Source organism: Mastomys coucha, unplaced genomic scaffold, assembly GCF_008632895.1.
Source record: "Mastomys coucha isolate ucsf_1 unplaced genomic scaffold, UCSF_Mcou_1 pScaffold8, whole genome shotgun sequence".
Lineage (NCBI taxonomy): Eukaryota > Metazoa > Chordata > Mammalia > Rodentia > Muridae > Mastomys > Mastomys coucha.
The window spans coordinates 15,011,756-15,027,119 of record NW_022196914.1 but is presented as its reverse complement, the minus strand read 5'-3'; the positions used below and the strand labels follow the sequence as shown (position 1 = coordinate 15,027,119).

The following is a 15,364-nucleotide window of genomic DNA, read 5'->3' as shown; positions in this document are numbered from 1 at the left end:
AAAAACACAATGAAATAAATATAGGTTTACTGATCATAGTCACTTGGAAATGTCTGAGTTTTTTTATTCAACTTTCATTTATCAATTACTTTATTGAATGTACTACTCAAAATCAAATTTTATTTAAAATTGCTGAGAACCTTAAATTTGATACTACTCCAAATTGACATATGTTACTCATGAAGCATCGTTTTTCAGTGGTTGCTTTGCTTATTGTAAAATATAGCATTTATTAGATATGGTTCATTCTTCTCAATTTGCATGTTCATTTTCTTTGATTCATATATATATATATTTTATGTGTCTGATGTTTAGTTTGCATGTATGTATGTGCAACATGTGCATGCCTGGTACCCTCAAAGGCTAGAAGAGGGCTTCAGATACCCTATGACTGAAACCATAATTAATTATGAGTCATCAAGTGGGTGCTGGTAAACAAGCCCAAGTCCTCTGTAAGGGCATCAAGTGTTTGAAATGACTGAGTCATCTCTCCAGCTCAACATGCTCATTATCTTGACAAAAGATTCAAGATAATAGTTCAAGAATACACATCGAATGTGAAATTTAAATTTTACATTGGATTAACTAGTGTGGCTATTATTAAAGTGTTCAAAGAAAAGGATTACTATACTAAGGATGACTATAGATTTCTTTCTTGATGAGTAACACTACATTAAGGTAAAATATGACTATTTGAAAAGTAGGTACATGGATGTCCTCTTTTGCATATGTTTATGGATTAAAAACAAAACCAAAAACAACTTCTCCAAAAGCTCACATCTGATGGCATGTAAATTAATGCCTAAATATAATCACATATATAATAAAGACATGCACAAACAAATATACACAGTATATACAGACATATGGCAAGCACATTCAAATAATTCTATCTGAGTTTATAAGCCCTCAACACACATAATTTTAAATAAATGAACCCTAGTTATATACTACTTACAAGAAAATCTAGGTTAATAGCACAGAAAGAACTCCAGTCCTTCTTATGGAAAGTAAAACTACAGTAAAATATTAGCTAGCTTCCCAAGTAAAATCGGTATAAAGTTACAAAGACGATTAAAATAAGCTTTGTCATTCCAAATTTATTTTATCACAAAGCGATTGAAGCTGATGTCAAAAGTAAAATGTGATAACCAGGGAATAGATAAAAATTAAGAATAGTCATCATGGCCAGCTCTAGAAACATATATGTTCTCACTACAGTGAATTGATTCAGCAGGTTGTATTCGTATGTTGATTACTTCTTTATGTATACATGAAAACAATGTTTAAATAGGAGGCCTTGAATTTGGGAATTGTCAGACATTGGCAGGGTGGGCTAGGGAGTTGGAAGATGTGGTAAGAATATAATTATATTTGCAATTCTTTTAAAACTAAAGATAGTGGGATAGAATAGAGATCACACTAGAATGTGGTTTTTTTTTTTTTGCTTGATTCTTTACAGCTCTAAATTCTGTCTTGAAGTGGAGGAACTAGTGAAAGAGATTAAACTAGGTAGAGGCCTCAGAGCCCACTAACATCACTGTCACCAGGTCCATGTTTCACACATATAATCTTCCAAGTTTTTGAAAGAAGAGAGAGTAAATATATGGTTTATAAAATCGTAATTTAATCAGAAGATAAGGACTCTTAACTGATTCTTAATTGATTTTGGAAACATGGAGAATTAATTACAGATGCATTTATCTATATGTGGACCAGAAATATTAAATATTTTAGGAGGTCTGCCTTTCCATATGTAGGGATAGAAAATCCAATTTAGATTACTTCCTAAAGTTCTGACTACATTGGTATTTATAGTCGCATCCTTAGGATTTGATATTTTATTAAATTTTATCTTCAACTTAGGACCTTACTTATCAATATCTAAGTAGAGAAAAAATAGTCATTATATATTATATTATTACCTTTATAAATGAAGGTATTTCTTTTTTTTTTTTGGTTTTTCAAGACAGGGTTTCTCTGTGTATCCCTGGCTATACTAGAACTCACTCACTCACTCTGTAGACCAGGCTGGCCTCGAACTCAGAAATCTGCCTGCCTCTGCCTCCCAAGTGCTGGAATTAAAGGCATGAGTCACTGACCGGCTGGTATTCCCTTTACTAGATTAAACAGTTATTAGGTAATTAGTACACATTTTGTGTGGGAGGAGGGGTTAGTTGAACTTCAGAGTCCCCAACTCTGTAGGAGATTTTTCAAAATTACTTAATTTGACCATTTACTAGGAGTTTGCTAGTAAAGCATCAGAGTGGTTTTAATTAGCTAATTGGTAGTTTGTTAAGTCTGTACTTATACTCTAGATCTTATGCTCTATAGAATGACGATAAGATCACACTTACTCTGGGGGAAGCGAGGTGGATTGTCGTTGACATCTGTCAGAGTGATGTTCACTGTGGTGGTTCCAGACAAACCCCCCATCTGGCCGCCCATGTCCTTGGCTTGAATAACCACCTGGTACTGTTCCTTGTTCTCCCTGTTCATGTTTGGCAGAGCTGTCCTGATGATACCTTTGGGAAAATACAAATGCTGTGTCATTCCACTATGTGGTACCTTCCAATTTAATCAATTATCATAGTTTATGATATAAATGATATATACATATATATAATATCCACTATATATGTATATATATCCAGTATAAAACTAATTTCATGTCCATCCTTAGTGTTTGTTTTGTTTGCTATCTCCTATCTCCTAGTAGTATCATATGCACTATATTATTCTAAACTTATATAAAATTTCACAGTTATATTTCTATTAGTTCAATCACTTCCATATTTGAGATTTTAAGTATATAATAATCAGGCTGGGCATGTATCTTAGTAAGTGAAAAGCTTTGTATGGAAACACAAAGACATTAGTCTTCAGCTCCCAGATAATGGCTTGCAAGGTCCTGGAGAGTTTCTGGGATCTACTGTGGTTAAGACAAATTATTGGAGTTGAGGTTCATTTGCCTTAAAATCAACATGTATATCTACTGAAAATTATACCTTATGTCCCACTCCTAATGCTTAGCATTTATTTTTATTTTCCACCTTACACTTGCAAAGATCACAAACATGGTAACTTCAGTAAACACCAATGTGTTGCTCCTGACCTGTTTCTGGTTCCACAGAGAAATAAGGCTGCCCTTGAAGGATGCTGTAAATGACTCTGGCGCTGTTTCCATAGGAAGGGTCATCGGCATCTGTAGCTGTGACTTGCACCACAGAAGTACCTGAAGTATCCAAATTCAGCTTAGTTCTGCACAGTACCAGAAGGAGGAGCAAAAGTGCTTGTTTTCATTGAAGACTTGAGTGACTTTTAGCTTTAAAAATGACCACTTTAAGGAAATGTTGGATATGGTTTGGTGATGGATATACATATAGGTATACTGTGTTGCCAAGGAATCCTAAATTCAACATAGAAGTTACGATTTAACCAAAAGGTGAATGCTTATAGACAAAATAGATAATGCAGTATTTCAGAACATATCAAACATGGTCTCTTTTTAAACATGGAAACCTGGTATTATTAAAATGAATTTTCAAATAATAGACTTGTTTTTAGTAAAGGGTATATCTAAATCTCAAAGGAGTAAGTATAATCTTTCTTCCCTTGCACTAATTAACTCTAAAAATAATTAACATCTGCTCTAGAATACAATATCAGGAGTAGATTGAATTCCAAATTTAGAAACAATCCAAGATGACCCTATGTTCCCAGAACTAGTAAGATATGTCTAACATGATTCATGATATCTATGGGCTTTATGCTTGATGACTACCCAAAGTCCTTGGGGTTTTTAACAAAGTGAAATAGCAATCTCCAAACAAAATTTTTTGAGAGATGCATGAGCTTTATATTAATATTAAAATTCCAAATCCTACTATTTAATAAACAATTTTATTAATTTACTCAAATTCACACACATTTGGAGAGTTTGTTTTTTTGTGAAAACCAAGCATATCTTACTCTAAAAATATTATTAGGCTTTTCGGAACTTTGGATATATTATCAGTAACTATTTAATAAAAATCAAGTATTTGTATTATGTCATTAATATATCACATGGTTACCATTATAACTATATTCCATTTTCTTAAACATTATACTTTTTACCTTTTATTTTATATATTTCACAATCCAATGTTGTTATTCTGTCCCATTATATGGAGGTGAGGTTTCAGTGGGGTTACTTAAGTATGAAAATGATTACAGAAGATTTATATGAAAATATTATAGAACAAGGATCTTTCAGTATTAACAAAATAATCCAATCAAAACTCTTGTTTGAATATGTAAATAATCTACATAAAATCTTCTGATAAATTGTGACTAGCATTCATACATGAAACTACGTCTAACCTCTGGCACTCTTGCTGTACCAGTCTATGGTATGTTGCTCTAACTAACGTTCTAATGATCTATAGCGATCATTCGATTTTCTGTAGGAGAATTCAAAATGCTTTTATAGTTCTATTGAACATGTATAGATATTTTTCTTTGTTGCTTTCTGTAAACAAAACAGGATAGTAACTACTGAAATAAATTTATTTTGCTTGGTTTCATGAATAATCTGAAGATTATTTAAATTATGCAGGAGGGTATGCCATCAGTCATGTGCATATACTATGCCACTTGTATGACTTTATATACAGGTTCCGAATGGGACCCAGTATCTGGTACATTGTGGAGAGAAGAAAATAATTATAATCTTAAGATATTTGGCTTTAGGATCACACAGGCTAAAACAGTAAAAGTTATTATAAGTTTCACTTTTGTTCTTTCTACTGAAATTTAGAGGTATTTTCTGGATTACTGGACAGTTTTACCTAAATGTGCTGTGAAGATTAGCAAATTGACAAGTCATGTAAAATGCAATAATATCTCTCATTTTATTCATTGCTTCCTTACTAAAATATATATGCATTTTGAGTGGGGAATAAAAAGAGTGATTTAAGCTAATTAAACACAATATTGAAAGAATGATTTGAAATCACTTTCATAGTTTTCATATATCATAAATGTTGTAACTGTACTTACCTACAACGGACATTTCAGGAACACTGGCTGTATAAATTTCTTCTGGGAATGTAGGCTCATTGTCATTGATATCATGGATTTTGATCACAAATTCTGACTCTGGTTCTACTGGCCTCAGAGTTCTTCTGTTAATAGCTTGTGCACGTAGAGTATAAAAGGCCTTTTCTTCCCTATCAATTCTTCTTGTGGCATGAATATCACCTGTTTTTTCATCAATAATAAAAAGAGTACCAGCTCCGTCTCCAGACAAAATATATTTGAGCGATCCATCTCCTTTATCTTGGTCTGAATGAAGCTGGAGGAAATAAAAATGAGCATATCCATGATGATGACTAAAGATGCACAGGAGTAAAAGTATTCAAAGAGGGCCCTTCAAATCCCATCACAAACAACAGGGTCAGTAATATCAGTTCTATAAAAGAGAAGAGTAGCTTCTATCATACTTAAGGACCAGCAAGAGCTCTTCATGAAGCACTGTGAATCCCCACTACCCTGCTCCTCTGCCGCCAGAACAAAAAACAAAAAACAAAAACAAACAAACAAAACAAAACAAAAAAGCAAGACTCCAAAGTTAAATGAAGTTCCCACTTCCTGCTCTGTATATATCTCTTTTTATCAACAAATAAAGGCATCAGCCATGAAGGTATACTTTCAACTCGTTCTAGAAATGTAAGATTATTTTACTATTATATTTTACAGGAAATTCAGCTCATATCATCTTATTATTGGTTATATTTCTTCTGTAATTACTAACATCTTGGGATTTATGTATCTTTTGGGCATATATGAGGCAGACATCAAATGTGGGAATAATAAACATAATATTTGGTTGCATACGAAGATGACTTTTACCCTGCAAATACTTGTAGGTCTCAGAACAAAGTATAGATGTCCATGTAACACATATATATTAAATAATAAATAATATAAAGTAAAATACGTCCTAATATTTTACCTTGTCAAGCTATCTTCTTAAACTCTGCAAAGGGGCAAGACTATAACTGCCTTTCCTGTACCTATAGCGGAACCACATCAAACCTTTCAGAATTATTTCAACACAGTTGTATTTGGGATCATGTGTACATACCAGTCTAGTGCACAAGTTACTGCAGCTGAACTACGGACCCAAGAATTCCTGTACTGTCAGAAAATTCTACCCAAACTATTTTTCAAAGGTATCCTTAAATTAAGCCAGCCAGGCTTGGAAATGCATGGATCACTAAGTTAAGCCTTTGAGAGACAGAAGAGGAAATCCTTCTAGGACTGACAAGTAAACTCTAGGTTGGTGAGTCTTGGGAAGTAATGGGTCCCAAGCATCTTCCAGAAAGTATGGCACTCTACAGCGCTAACAACTTATTGTGGGATTCTTAGCTTGTGGAAGAAACATGCTGGTACCTTAAGAGAAATTACTTTGGAGGGACCAGGATTATAACTATATCCATTTGTATTATATATGCAATTGTTATAGTTTTAGTATATGTAATAAATGTAATTTTTAAAATTAATAATAGACCACCTTGTGTTGCTTTCTTAATTTCTGTAGATTATGGTCTACAAATTTCATATGCAGGGAGAAGTGAATGACGGGGAAGGAACTTTAACTGGGAGAGCGATGGGAAGGCCAGACTGAGAAGAAGTGGAGAAGAATAAGTAACTGTAAGGATGATTTTAAAAAGCCATATGGAGGCCGGGTGGTGGTGTCACACGCTTTTATTCCCAGCACTTGGGTGGCAGAGGCAGATGGATTTCTGAGTTTGAGGCCAGCCTGGTCTACAGAGTGAGTTCCAGGACAGCCAGGGCTACACAAACTTATTATTTTGAAAGGTTTAATCATTCGTATATTCATAAAAAAAAAAAAAAAAGCATCTAATTAGAATTACCCTATGCAGGTTCATTGTAGAAGTCACTGCTTTCCAAACTAAAAGCCCAGTGCCTAGTGTGTGATAACTAACTCCCAAGGTCTTTGTCAGAAACATCCTAGAGTCTTCCAAAGCAAGAAAGGCTATCCAGGGTGCTCTTAGTTCCCCAATGAGAACTTTATAGTAATGGCTACTGCTGAAGACAATGCACAGATTGTTCATGGGACAGTTTGAAACCCAGCTGGTACAGGCGTTGGAACTTCTTCCCTGCTGGCTAACACTCATAACACTGAAAGGTGCTGTGCAGGCTTCTAAAGGGGAGTAATGTAAACAACCTTGCAATGCTCTGAACCTTGTGAATAGAAATAATGTCTAGCATGGCAAGATTGTGCCCATGGATGCAGTCCTGCTATGAATCATAGGAGGGTAATCAACCAGTTGTGATTAAATTAAAGACCTGCTCCACAGGAAAAAAAAAGCCCAGTATGGCAAATTTAACCAAAAATCCATGGTTGGGGTGCTCATAGGCCCAGGGCTGAACCTAACACACTTAATTTGCTAAATGGATACAATGTTAAATGGCTCTCTAAATTCATTTGTCTCTACACACAGATTAGTGCAGCTCTCAGATTTCATCTGAAAAGTCTATCTGCAGAGGATGGTGGTTAATGTAAAGCACATACAACTCTAAAACCTGCGGACAATAAGTGATGCTACAGTGCTCAGCTACAAAGTGAGACATTACATCACACTCTCTCCCCAAATATGAGGTGCCCCCTCAGAAGAAGAGTGAGGTTTTAAGAGGCCAGAAAACCAGAGAATAAAATATGTCTTCTGGACATAGCAGGACCTCTGCACACATGAACGCAAGGCAGATGTGTATGCCTTTGTACAAGATCAAGCTGTTTAATATTCTAAAATGGTGGTGTAAGTGGTTGATGAGCCTCCACTATTAACTGAGGAGTTATAAACACTTAGTGATCCTTAGGAGAGGGAGTTTAAGCTTCTTTAAAGGTGATGGTTTCTTGTAGGTCATGTTTGCATAGCCACCCCATGATGAACTCGTCATCTGCCTAGCCCCCAAAGTCATTATATGAGCATAAATATAAGCAAAAGTGAATATATTTATATGTGTGATTGTATTGCTAGTTACAGATACATTTACAAAGTGGTTTACTTTGTTTTGATGTTATATGTTCATTAGAATTTAGCAATCTTTTCTGTATATAGCTCCATTCTCAATTTAGAAGAATTACTCATTAGTGGTATAATGGATACACATATCTGAAATGTATAGGTACTTTAGAGATAAAAGAAGTTGGGAGACAAAGAGCTATTTACTGAGCGTGTAGCTACTTGAAAGCAACAATACAAGAGAAGTAAACAGAGGAAGTATCAGTTTTGAAACAAGAAACTCTCAGAAGTCACATATGAATGTGTAGTCCAGGAATCAGTCTCAAGCAATCAACAGACTGATGGATAATAGTATCTAAAATTGTACCCTATTTCTCAGAAACTCTCAAATTATATACATTTGCAACACTGCGGTCATCTTAGCAGAGGCAGCCTTAAGCATTACACATCTCTTATTCAGTCTGAGAAACATAACCCAGTGCTACTGGTGTTATCAATCATTTGACCAGACAGTACTGTGGTTCACTGTAGACAGGTCAAGTTTTATTTGCTATTCATTCAATGACTTTGATTTGAATTTTCTATATAGTCAGGTGCTTTTAGAAGCAAATGCAAAAATCCATCTGTATTCTATAGAAGATCCAAAGGAGATATGTAAAGCATATACACAGAGAAAACTCTACACAGCTCATAGGAGTGATAGGTATCTGCTTAAGCATGTAATATCTAAGCTACCAGATGAAGACTGAATACAGCTTGGAAACTAAAGAAATTCTTTTTAAAAATGTGTATCTTAGGATAATGGTGAATATAGAGCATAGAAGTGAGGTACAGAAATATGCAAGGCAAGAAGATAATGATTCAAAGTGGTTCGACTACTTGAATCAGGTAAGTATGCAAAAGGAAAGCTTTAGGGATTGTACATTTATACAGTGGGATTTGAATTTTTATAAATCTGAACTTAGGATAAAAATCACAGCTGGATTTATACCTTCACTTAGACTACAGAGTGAAAATTAAATCTTGTAATTGGACCACATACTGTGAGACTTTTTGTTGGATTCAAAAATTGAACATGGTAGCAGCAAACCTAATAGAGGCGGATGCAAGTCAGACTGTGGTTTTTAAGAGTCAGAAAATGAAAAGATGTCTACTTTTTCCAAAAGGGATATAATTAAGAGAAGCAATTGACAGCTACAAATGTAGTACTTTACATGCTAAGAAGCTGCACATTAAATACGTGTTTTCTCCAAAAATCAGGCTTTATACTAGTGATGAATTTTTTTTAAAGCTCTTTCTTTTTTTTTAAAGTTCTTTCTTACAGTGGTAAAAAGCTGGACACAACTGACCACTAAAACTGGAATAAAGATAAAGATGAAGGTGATTAGGGACATAATACTAGCCAATGGTAATAAATCTTTATTCGAACATACTTCAATAAAATAGACAAGGCTTGGAAGCACCATTTTGGTTCAGCTGAAATATTATATCTCCTGAGATATTGGAAATTAACCCATTTCATAGATAAAACTCATGGGTTGCCTAATTGGAATGATGATGGACTCATAGGCCTCATCCTTTGATGAAGCACTACAGGCCATCAGTGGATTCTGTTATGAGCAGTTGTGTACCCACTGTTGGGCCTTCTATTATACACCTTCTAATTGATATATTGGTGTCAATATTTTTATTAGAATCAGAAAAAACAATCAACAAAATGCTTCATTTAGTTCTAGTCTAGTCTTCCCATGCTCATGCCTCTTATTTTTAGTTTTTCACAAAAGTAGAAAAGATGAAGAAAACTCTACATAACTCATAGGAGTGCTACGTATCTGCTTAAGCATGTAATATCTAAGCTACCAGATGAAGACTGAATACAGCTTGGAAACTAAAGAAATTCTTTTTAAAAATGTGTATCTTAGAATACAGAGCATAGAAGTGAGGTACAGAAATATGCAAGGCAAGAAGATAATGATTTAAAGTGGTTCAGCTACTTGAATCAGGTAAATATGCAAAAGGAAAGCTTGAGGGATTGTACATTTATACAGTGGGATTTGAATTTTTATAAATCTGGATTTAGGATAAAAATCACAGCTGGATTTATTTTATTTTATTGTTTTTTCTTTGACCATATTTTCATATCAATTACAATTTGTTGTTGAGTAGTTTTATATAAATACACAATGCATATCGACCATTCTCTCTGCCAAGCCATCCTTATTTTTGAGTCATCCTTTTTCACCACAAGCCTCTCTTTTTCATTTTCAAGTCTACTGATTTTGTTTTATGACCTACTGGATTTATCCAGGACTGTCTGTTTGACCTTAGGTTTGCAGATATTCTATGGATCCTAGAAGGCCCAATAGTGGGTACACACTTCTTCATCACAGAATCTATCAATAGCCTGTAGTGTTTCATCAAAGGATAGATCCTATGAGCCCACCATGATTCCATGACTAAGTGTTGATAGTTCCATGCTTGTGTAGGTCCAGCATGAACAACTGATTAGCTGTGAGTTAATGGCTACAACAATTAGTACTGAGTCTAGAGGATAAAGTTAAGCAGCTGCCTTAATTAGTTTACTTCACTTCATATGTAATTTCTCCACATTCTTCCACATTGCTTCTTTGCCTTAATATTATACATCAAATAAAATACTATTTCACATAACAACTTATTTACTGAGATGGGACATTAGTTATTTCATTATAACTACTGCTTTTTCATTGTTCAACATTTTTGGATGTTAGGCATAAATATTTAATTTACATACATTATTATAAATTAACTTATTTCATTTAATTGAATCAAGTCTTATGTGTTTATGATACAGAGATGGGGTCAATTAACTATCTTCTCAAAAAAACGTATAGTATTAAATTTCAAAGGAAAAATATTTTACATGGGTTTGTATTTTGCTATTTTATGAGATATAAAGTTTTCTTTTTTAATTTATTAATCATTTTATTTGTTTACATTTCAAATGTTATCCACTTCCTGGTCTCCCCTCCATGAGCCCTTTACCCCATTCTCCCCTTCAACTTCAAGAGGGTGCTCACCATTTGCTCACCCACCCACCCACCCACCCACTCCTGCCTTACTCCTCTAGCATTCCCTTCTCTGGGGCATCAAGTCTCCACAGGACCAAGTGCCTACCCTACCACTGATGCCAGATAAGGCAGTCCTCTGCTACATATGTAGGTGGAATCATGGACAGACCCTGTGTATACCCTTTGAATGGTAGTTTAGTCCCTGTGAGCTCTGATGGGTCCAGTTAGTTCTGATTTTAGTATATGTGGAAGAGTGCACACAAAATTTTCTTTCAACACACACATAAACACAAAGAAAGAGAAAAAGAAAAAGAAAAAGAAAAAGAAGAAAGGGAAAGGAAGGGAAGGGAAGGAAAGGAAAGGAAAGGAAAGGAAAGGAAAGGAAAGGAAAGGAAAGGAAAGGAAAGGAAAAGAGAAAAAAGAAAAAGAGATGCATGTGGCTTTAGCTCTGCAGTAACACCTGTTTTCCGGTGTGAAACATTTGGCCACAAATCTTTAAGAAGAATTTTATGTTAATACTGACCTTTCCTTTCCTTGAGGAAAGCCTATTAAAAATTCACAACCTGCTGTGCTCGTTGTAAATTCCCCAGCAGATAAAGGACATGGCAGGATGCATGACAACTAATGAAAATAGGACAACAGCTTCTGTACTGTACAGTTAAAAGTCATCTCCATGTTTCTTAACTTTTTAACTCAGAAAAGTTTAATTAAAAGCTATTATTGCACTAGTTTGTATTGAACAGTTTTAATATTTTAAGTGTAAGCAAGCTGGAGAGGTTAAAGAAACTTCTCAAACAATATTTGAAGAATGCTTGGCATGTTGAAATGTAGCCTATTTCTGATGTAGTCATACATTCATCTTAAGTTTGTATGAAATAAACTTTGTAACAGAAAAGGGATGTGGGAGCAGACCTTGTTTCAAAACATCTTTTTCATTTAAGAGTTAGGGAGGTACAAGTCACACAAGACTTAAGATACATTTCAGGATAGGTAGTGTGTTCCCGGAAATTGAGTTTGTTTAGTCTATTATAATCAAGAACCATGGGTTGGATTACTTCCAAACAAAAGAAAGAATTTCAGTTCTAGTGTGGTGCAATGTCTTTCATGACTTACTTCCTGCATAGGATCACATCTCTAAATATTTGGTCCTCAGCTGACGGTTATAGAACCTTGAGGAGCTGTCTCTTCACTGGAAAAAATACATCAGCTAGGGGCCAACTCTGAGGATAGAAAGCATTTCCTCCACTTCACTTGTCTCTCTGAGTATTAGTTATGGTTGAAGATGTGACTTCTCAACTTCCTACTCCAGCTACCAAGCCTTCTTCCTGCCATTCATCACCCTACATTATGATTATGTTTCTGGAAGGAACCTCAGCAAAATCATCTCTTTATCAAGAATTTTGGCTCATTGCCTTACAGCAGCAGTGAAAAGGAAGCTGATACTCATGGAAAGTCAAGGGTCACTGTCCCAGATTACTCATTGATCTGCCTTGAGTATGTCAGTGTCTTCTAGCTGCCTTTCTAGACCGTACAGAAAGAGAGGGCTTTCTCTTAGGACTTGAAAGGAATATTGATTTGTGTGTTGAGAGTTTGTGTGACCTTTTTAATCACTGTAACAAAGTACTTAAGATTCATGACACTTCAAGCATTGCTACAAAGTGCAAATTTACAGTTTTCTGAGACTCAGGGCAAAAATTAGCTATCGGCCACTAAAACCATTAAAAATCTAGTTATGTGCCACCAGTGTACAAATGGTGGTATAGTGTATATAGCAGTATAGCAACAAAACATTGAATAGACTAAAACTAAAATCCAGAACAGAAAATTAAATCACGTAGCTATGGTGACATGTCCAGCATCTGAAATGGGATAGCAGGAGGTGGCTTTAGCCAATCTGGTCATCATGCAATTATTAGTGGTCCATTGAAATCTAGCTTGCCTTTCTCTTGACTGTATCCAGTCATTGTCTCGTTCTTCTCTCTCTTTCTCTCTCTCTCTCTCTCTCTCTCTCTCTCTGTTCATTTTATTTTTTTTAAGTTTTATTTATCTATTTATTTATTTATTTATTTATTTTTATTTTTATTTTTGGCAGACTTTTTATGTTCCTGACATCTCCAATGAGCTAGAGTTTCTGTTCAGTCTTTGGATTCATCCCAGGTCTGTGCATTATCTTCACAGTGATTCCTATTTTTACATGCATTCATTGGCCTTCCTTTAAAGTTTGAGTTGAAGGTTCCATGAAATAAGTCTTTTAACATTATGTATGTTTTCATTATGATCAGAGCATGAATACACTATGCTGCGGGATCTAGTCCTAGCTTCATTTCCTTCAAACATATTTCAATCCTTTTCTAAGTGCTTTGGATAGAAGTCAGAGGGAATAGGATTATAGGATACAACTTCCTTCATAAACCTCTGTGGGCAGTTGGCTGTAGAGCTCTATAATTTTAATTGAGTATAGATTTTTCATACCCTTGAGCCTGACATGGGTAGGACTTCACGACATTCTGAAATGTCTCTTTCCCATTGTGGTGTTATAAATCACTTGGCTTCTACTAAGGAACCCAAAACTCTTCAGCAGCCACAGTTTTCTTGGTCATAATTTTTCATGCGCTACATTAATTGGAAAGATATATTTTGAACTTTTGCACTCTGAATTTTATTCACATGCTATTGTAAGAAGTTTTACAAAATCCAAATAAATATTGTGACTATAGTTTCAGAGCTAGAATATAATAAAATTAAGTCTACCTGCAAAATCTACTTTCTACAATGCCTTAGAACATGGAACAGAGTGTAGAAATTCATTAGCACAGTGTTACTTGAATAGACTGGTCCACTTCCCTATAGAATATTTGTTCCCATTTGAAATCCCATGAGTAGTATTGTCTATATTTTATTATATTATTTTTCTAAATTCCCTGGAATCACTCATCAAGAATTGTTTATAATTTTCTCTATTTTATCTTAGCTTTCGTCCCCAAAACTTTCAAAGTTCTTCCATATTTTCAAAGACATTTGAGCAGCACAGCCAGATAATCACAGGAAAAATTACACTTCAATACCAACTCTCCAAATTATTCGCCCTTGGAAATGTTATGAAAAGAAAATAATTCTGGCTGACAACAAAATAAAAAAAAATTACTTGATTATTTTAGAGTTTTCAGTTAAGCTGGCAGGGGTCAGGAGAGCTGAGCTTTCAACTTAGGTAACCTATGGCAATTTCTTCCTTTCTTTCTTTTTTCCTGAGAGTGGGTTTCTCTATATAGCCCTGGCTGTCCTGGAACTCAGTCTGTAGACCAGGCTGGCCTCAAACTCAGAAATCTGTGTGCCTCTGCCTCCCACATGCTGGGATTCAAGGTATGCAACACCACTGCCCAGCTAAATTTCTTTCTTTCAAAGACTCCTATAGTTTACAACTCTCTGGCCAATCTTCACCTTTTGTTGACCTCCGCTTCTGCATTAGCTGTCCTATGTCTATCATTGGAAGAAGCTGCCCATCCCTTATGCCCATAATATCATGATCTACCTACTTCAGCAAACACCCGACAGACACATTTCATGTGCAGTTCATGAAACTTTTAGACACTTCTCCAACCAATGAAGTTGAAAATCATTAGTAAATATCACAAGACTTTTTAGTGTATATGATCCAGTCCTGACCCTTCCTTCTAACATGGTCACCTTGGCAGTCAGAAATTAAATATGTGAATTTTGGAGCATAGTATATTCTATTTATCAATTTCAGTTCACTTATTTTCATGTAATTCAATAAATAAGCAAATCTTACATAAAATAACAAAATACATTGCTTTAGATGAAATCTAATTCATTAAAGAAATTAGAAAGAAAAGTTTATCAAATAATATAGTTGGGCAGTTAACTCAGTTGTTTAGAATATGATGTTAATAATGCCAATGTTCTCTGTTCAACCCCCATATGAGCCACACGTAATCTACTAAAAAAAATACAAAAAGGTGAGAATTATTTAGTGATACTCTAGTAAAAGAGGAGGAGTTCAGAAAAACTAATACTATTCCTCTTTCATAAATCTTTACTACTCAGAATAGTTGATCATTCTTTATATATTGATAATTGTTTGTATTTGACTCTAGTTCAATGACTGAGGAAAGAAAGTGGAGATCAGAATGAATCTGTAACAGACTGGATCTCCTAAAGTATTTTAATGAGTTAACCAGAGAAATGCTATTTCAATTTATTCCCCCTCCCCCAACTCTGGGTGTCTGTGTTTGTGTGTGTGTGTGTGTGTGTGTGTGT

General features: G+C 34.8%; 1 protein-coding gene across 2 annotated transcripts in view; it reads right to left on the bottom strand.

The window, feature by feature from the left end:
* LOC116083205 (cadherin-10) overlaps positions 1-15,364 on the bottom strand; it is a 195,277-nt gene that overhangs the window by 49,099 nt on the left and 130,814 nt on the right. For both annotated transcript variants that reach the window (XM_031360005.1, XM_031360004.1), the window contains exons 3-5: positions 5,044-5,338; positions 3,116-3,235; positions 2,358-2,525 (exon numbers count right to left, since the gene is read on the bottom strand). In XM_031360005.1, coding sequence (XP_031215865.1) covers positions 2,358-2,525; positions 3,116-3,235; positions 5,044-5,338 — 583 coding nt within the window. The remainder of the gene's footprint in view (positions 1-2,357; positions 2,526-3,115; positions 3,236-5,043; positions 5,339-15,364) is intronic.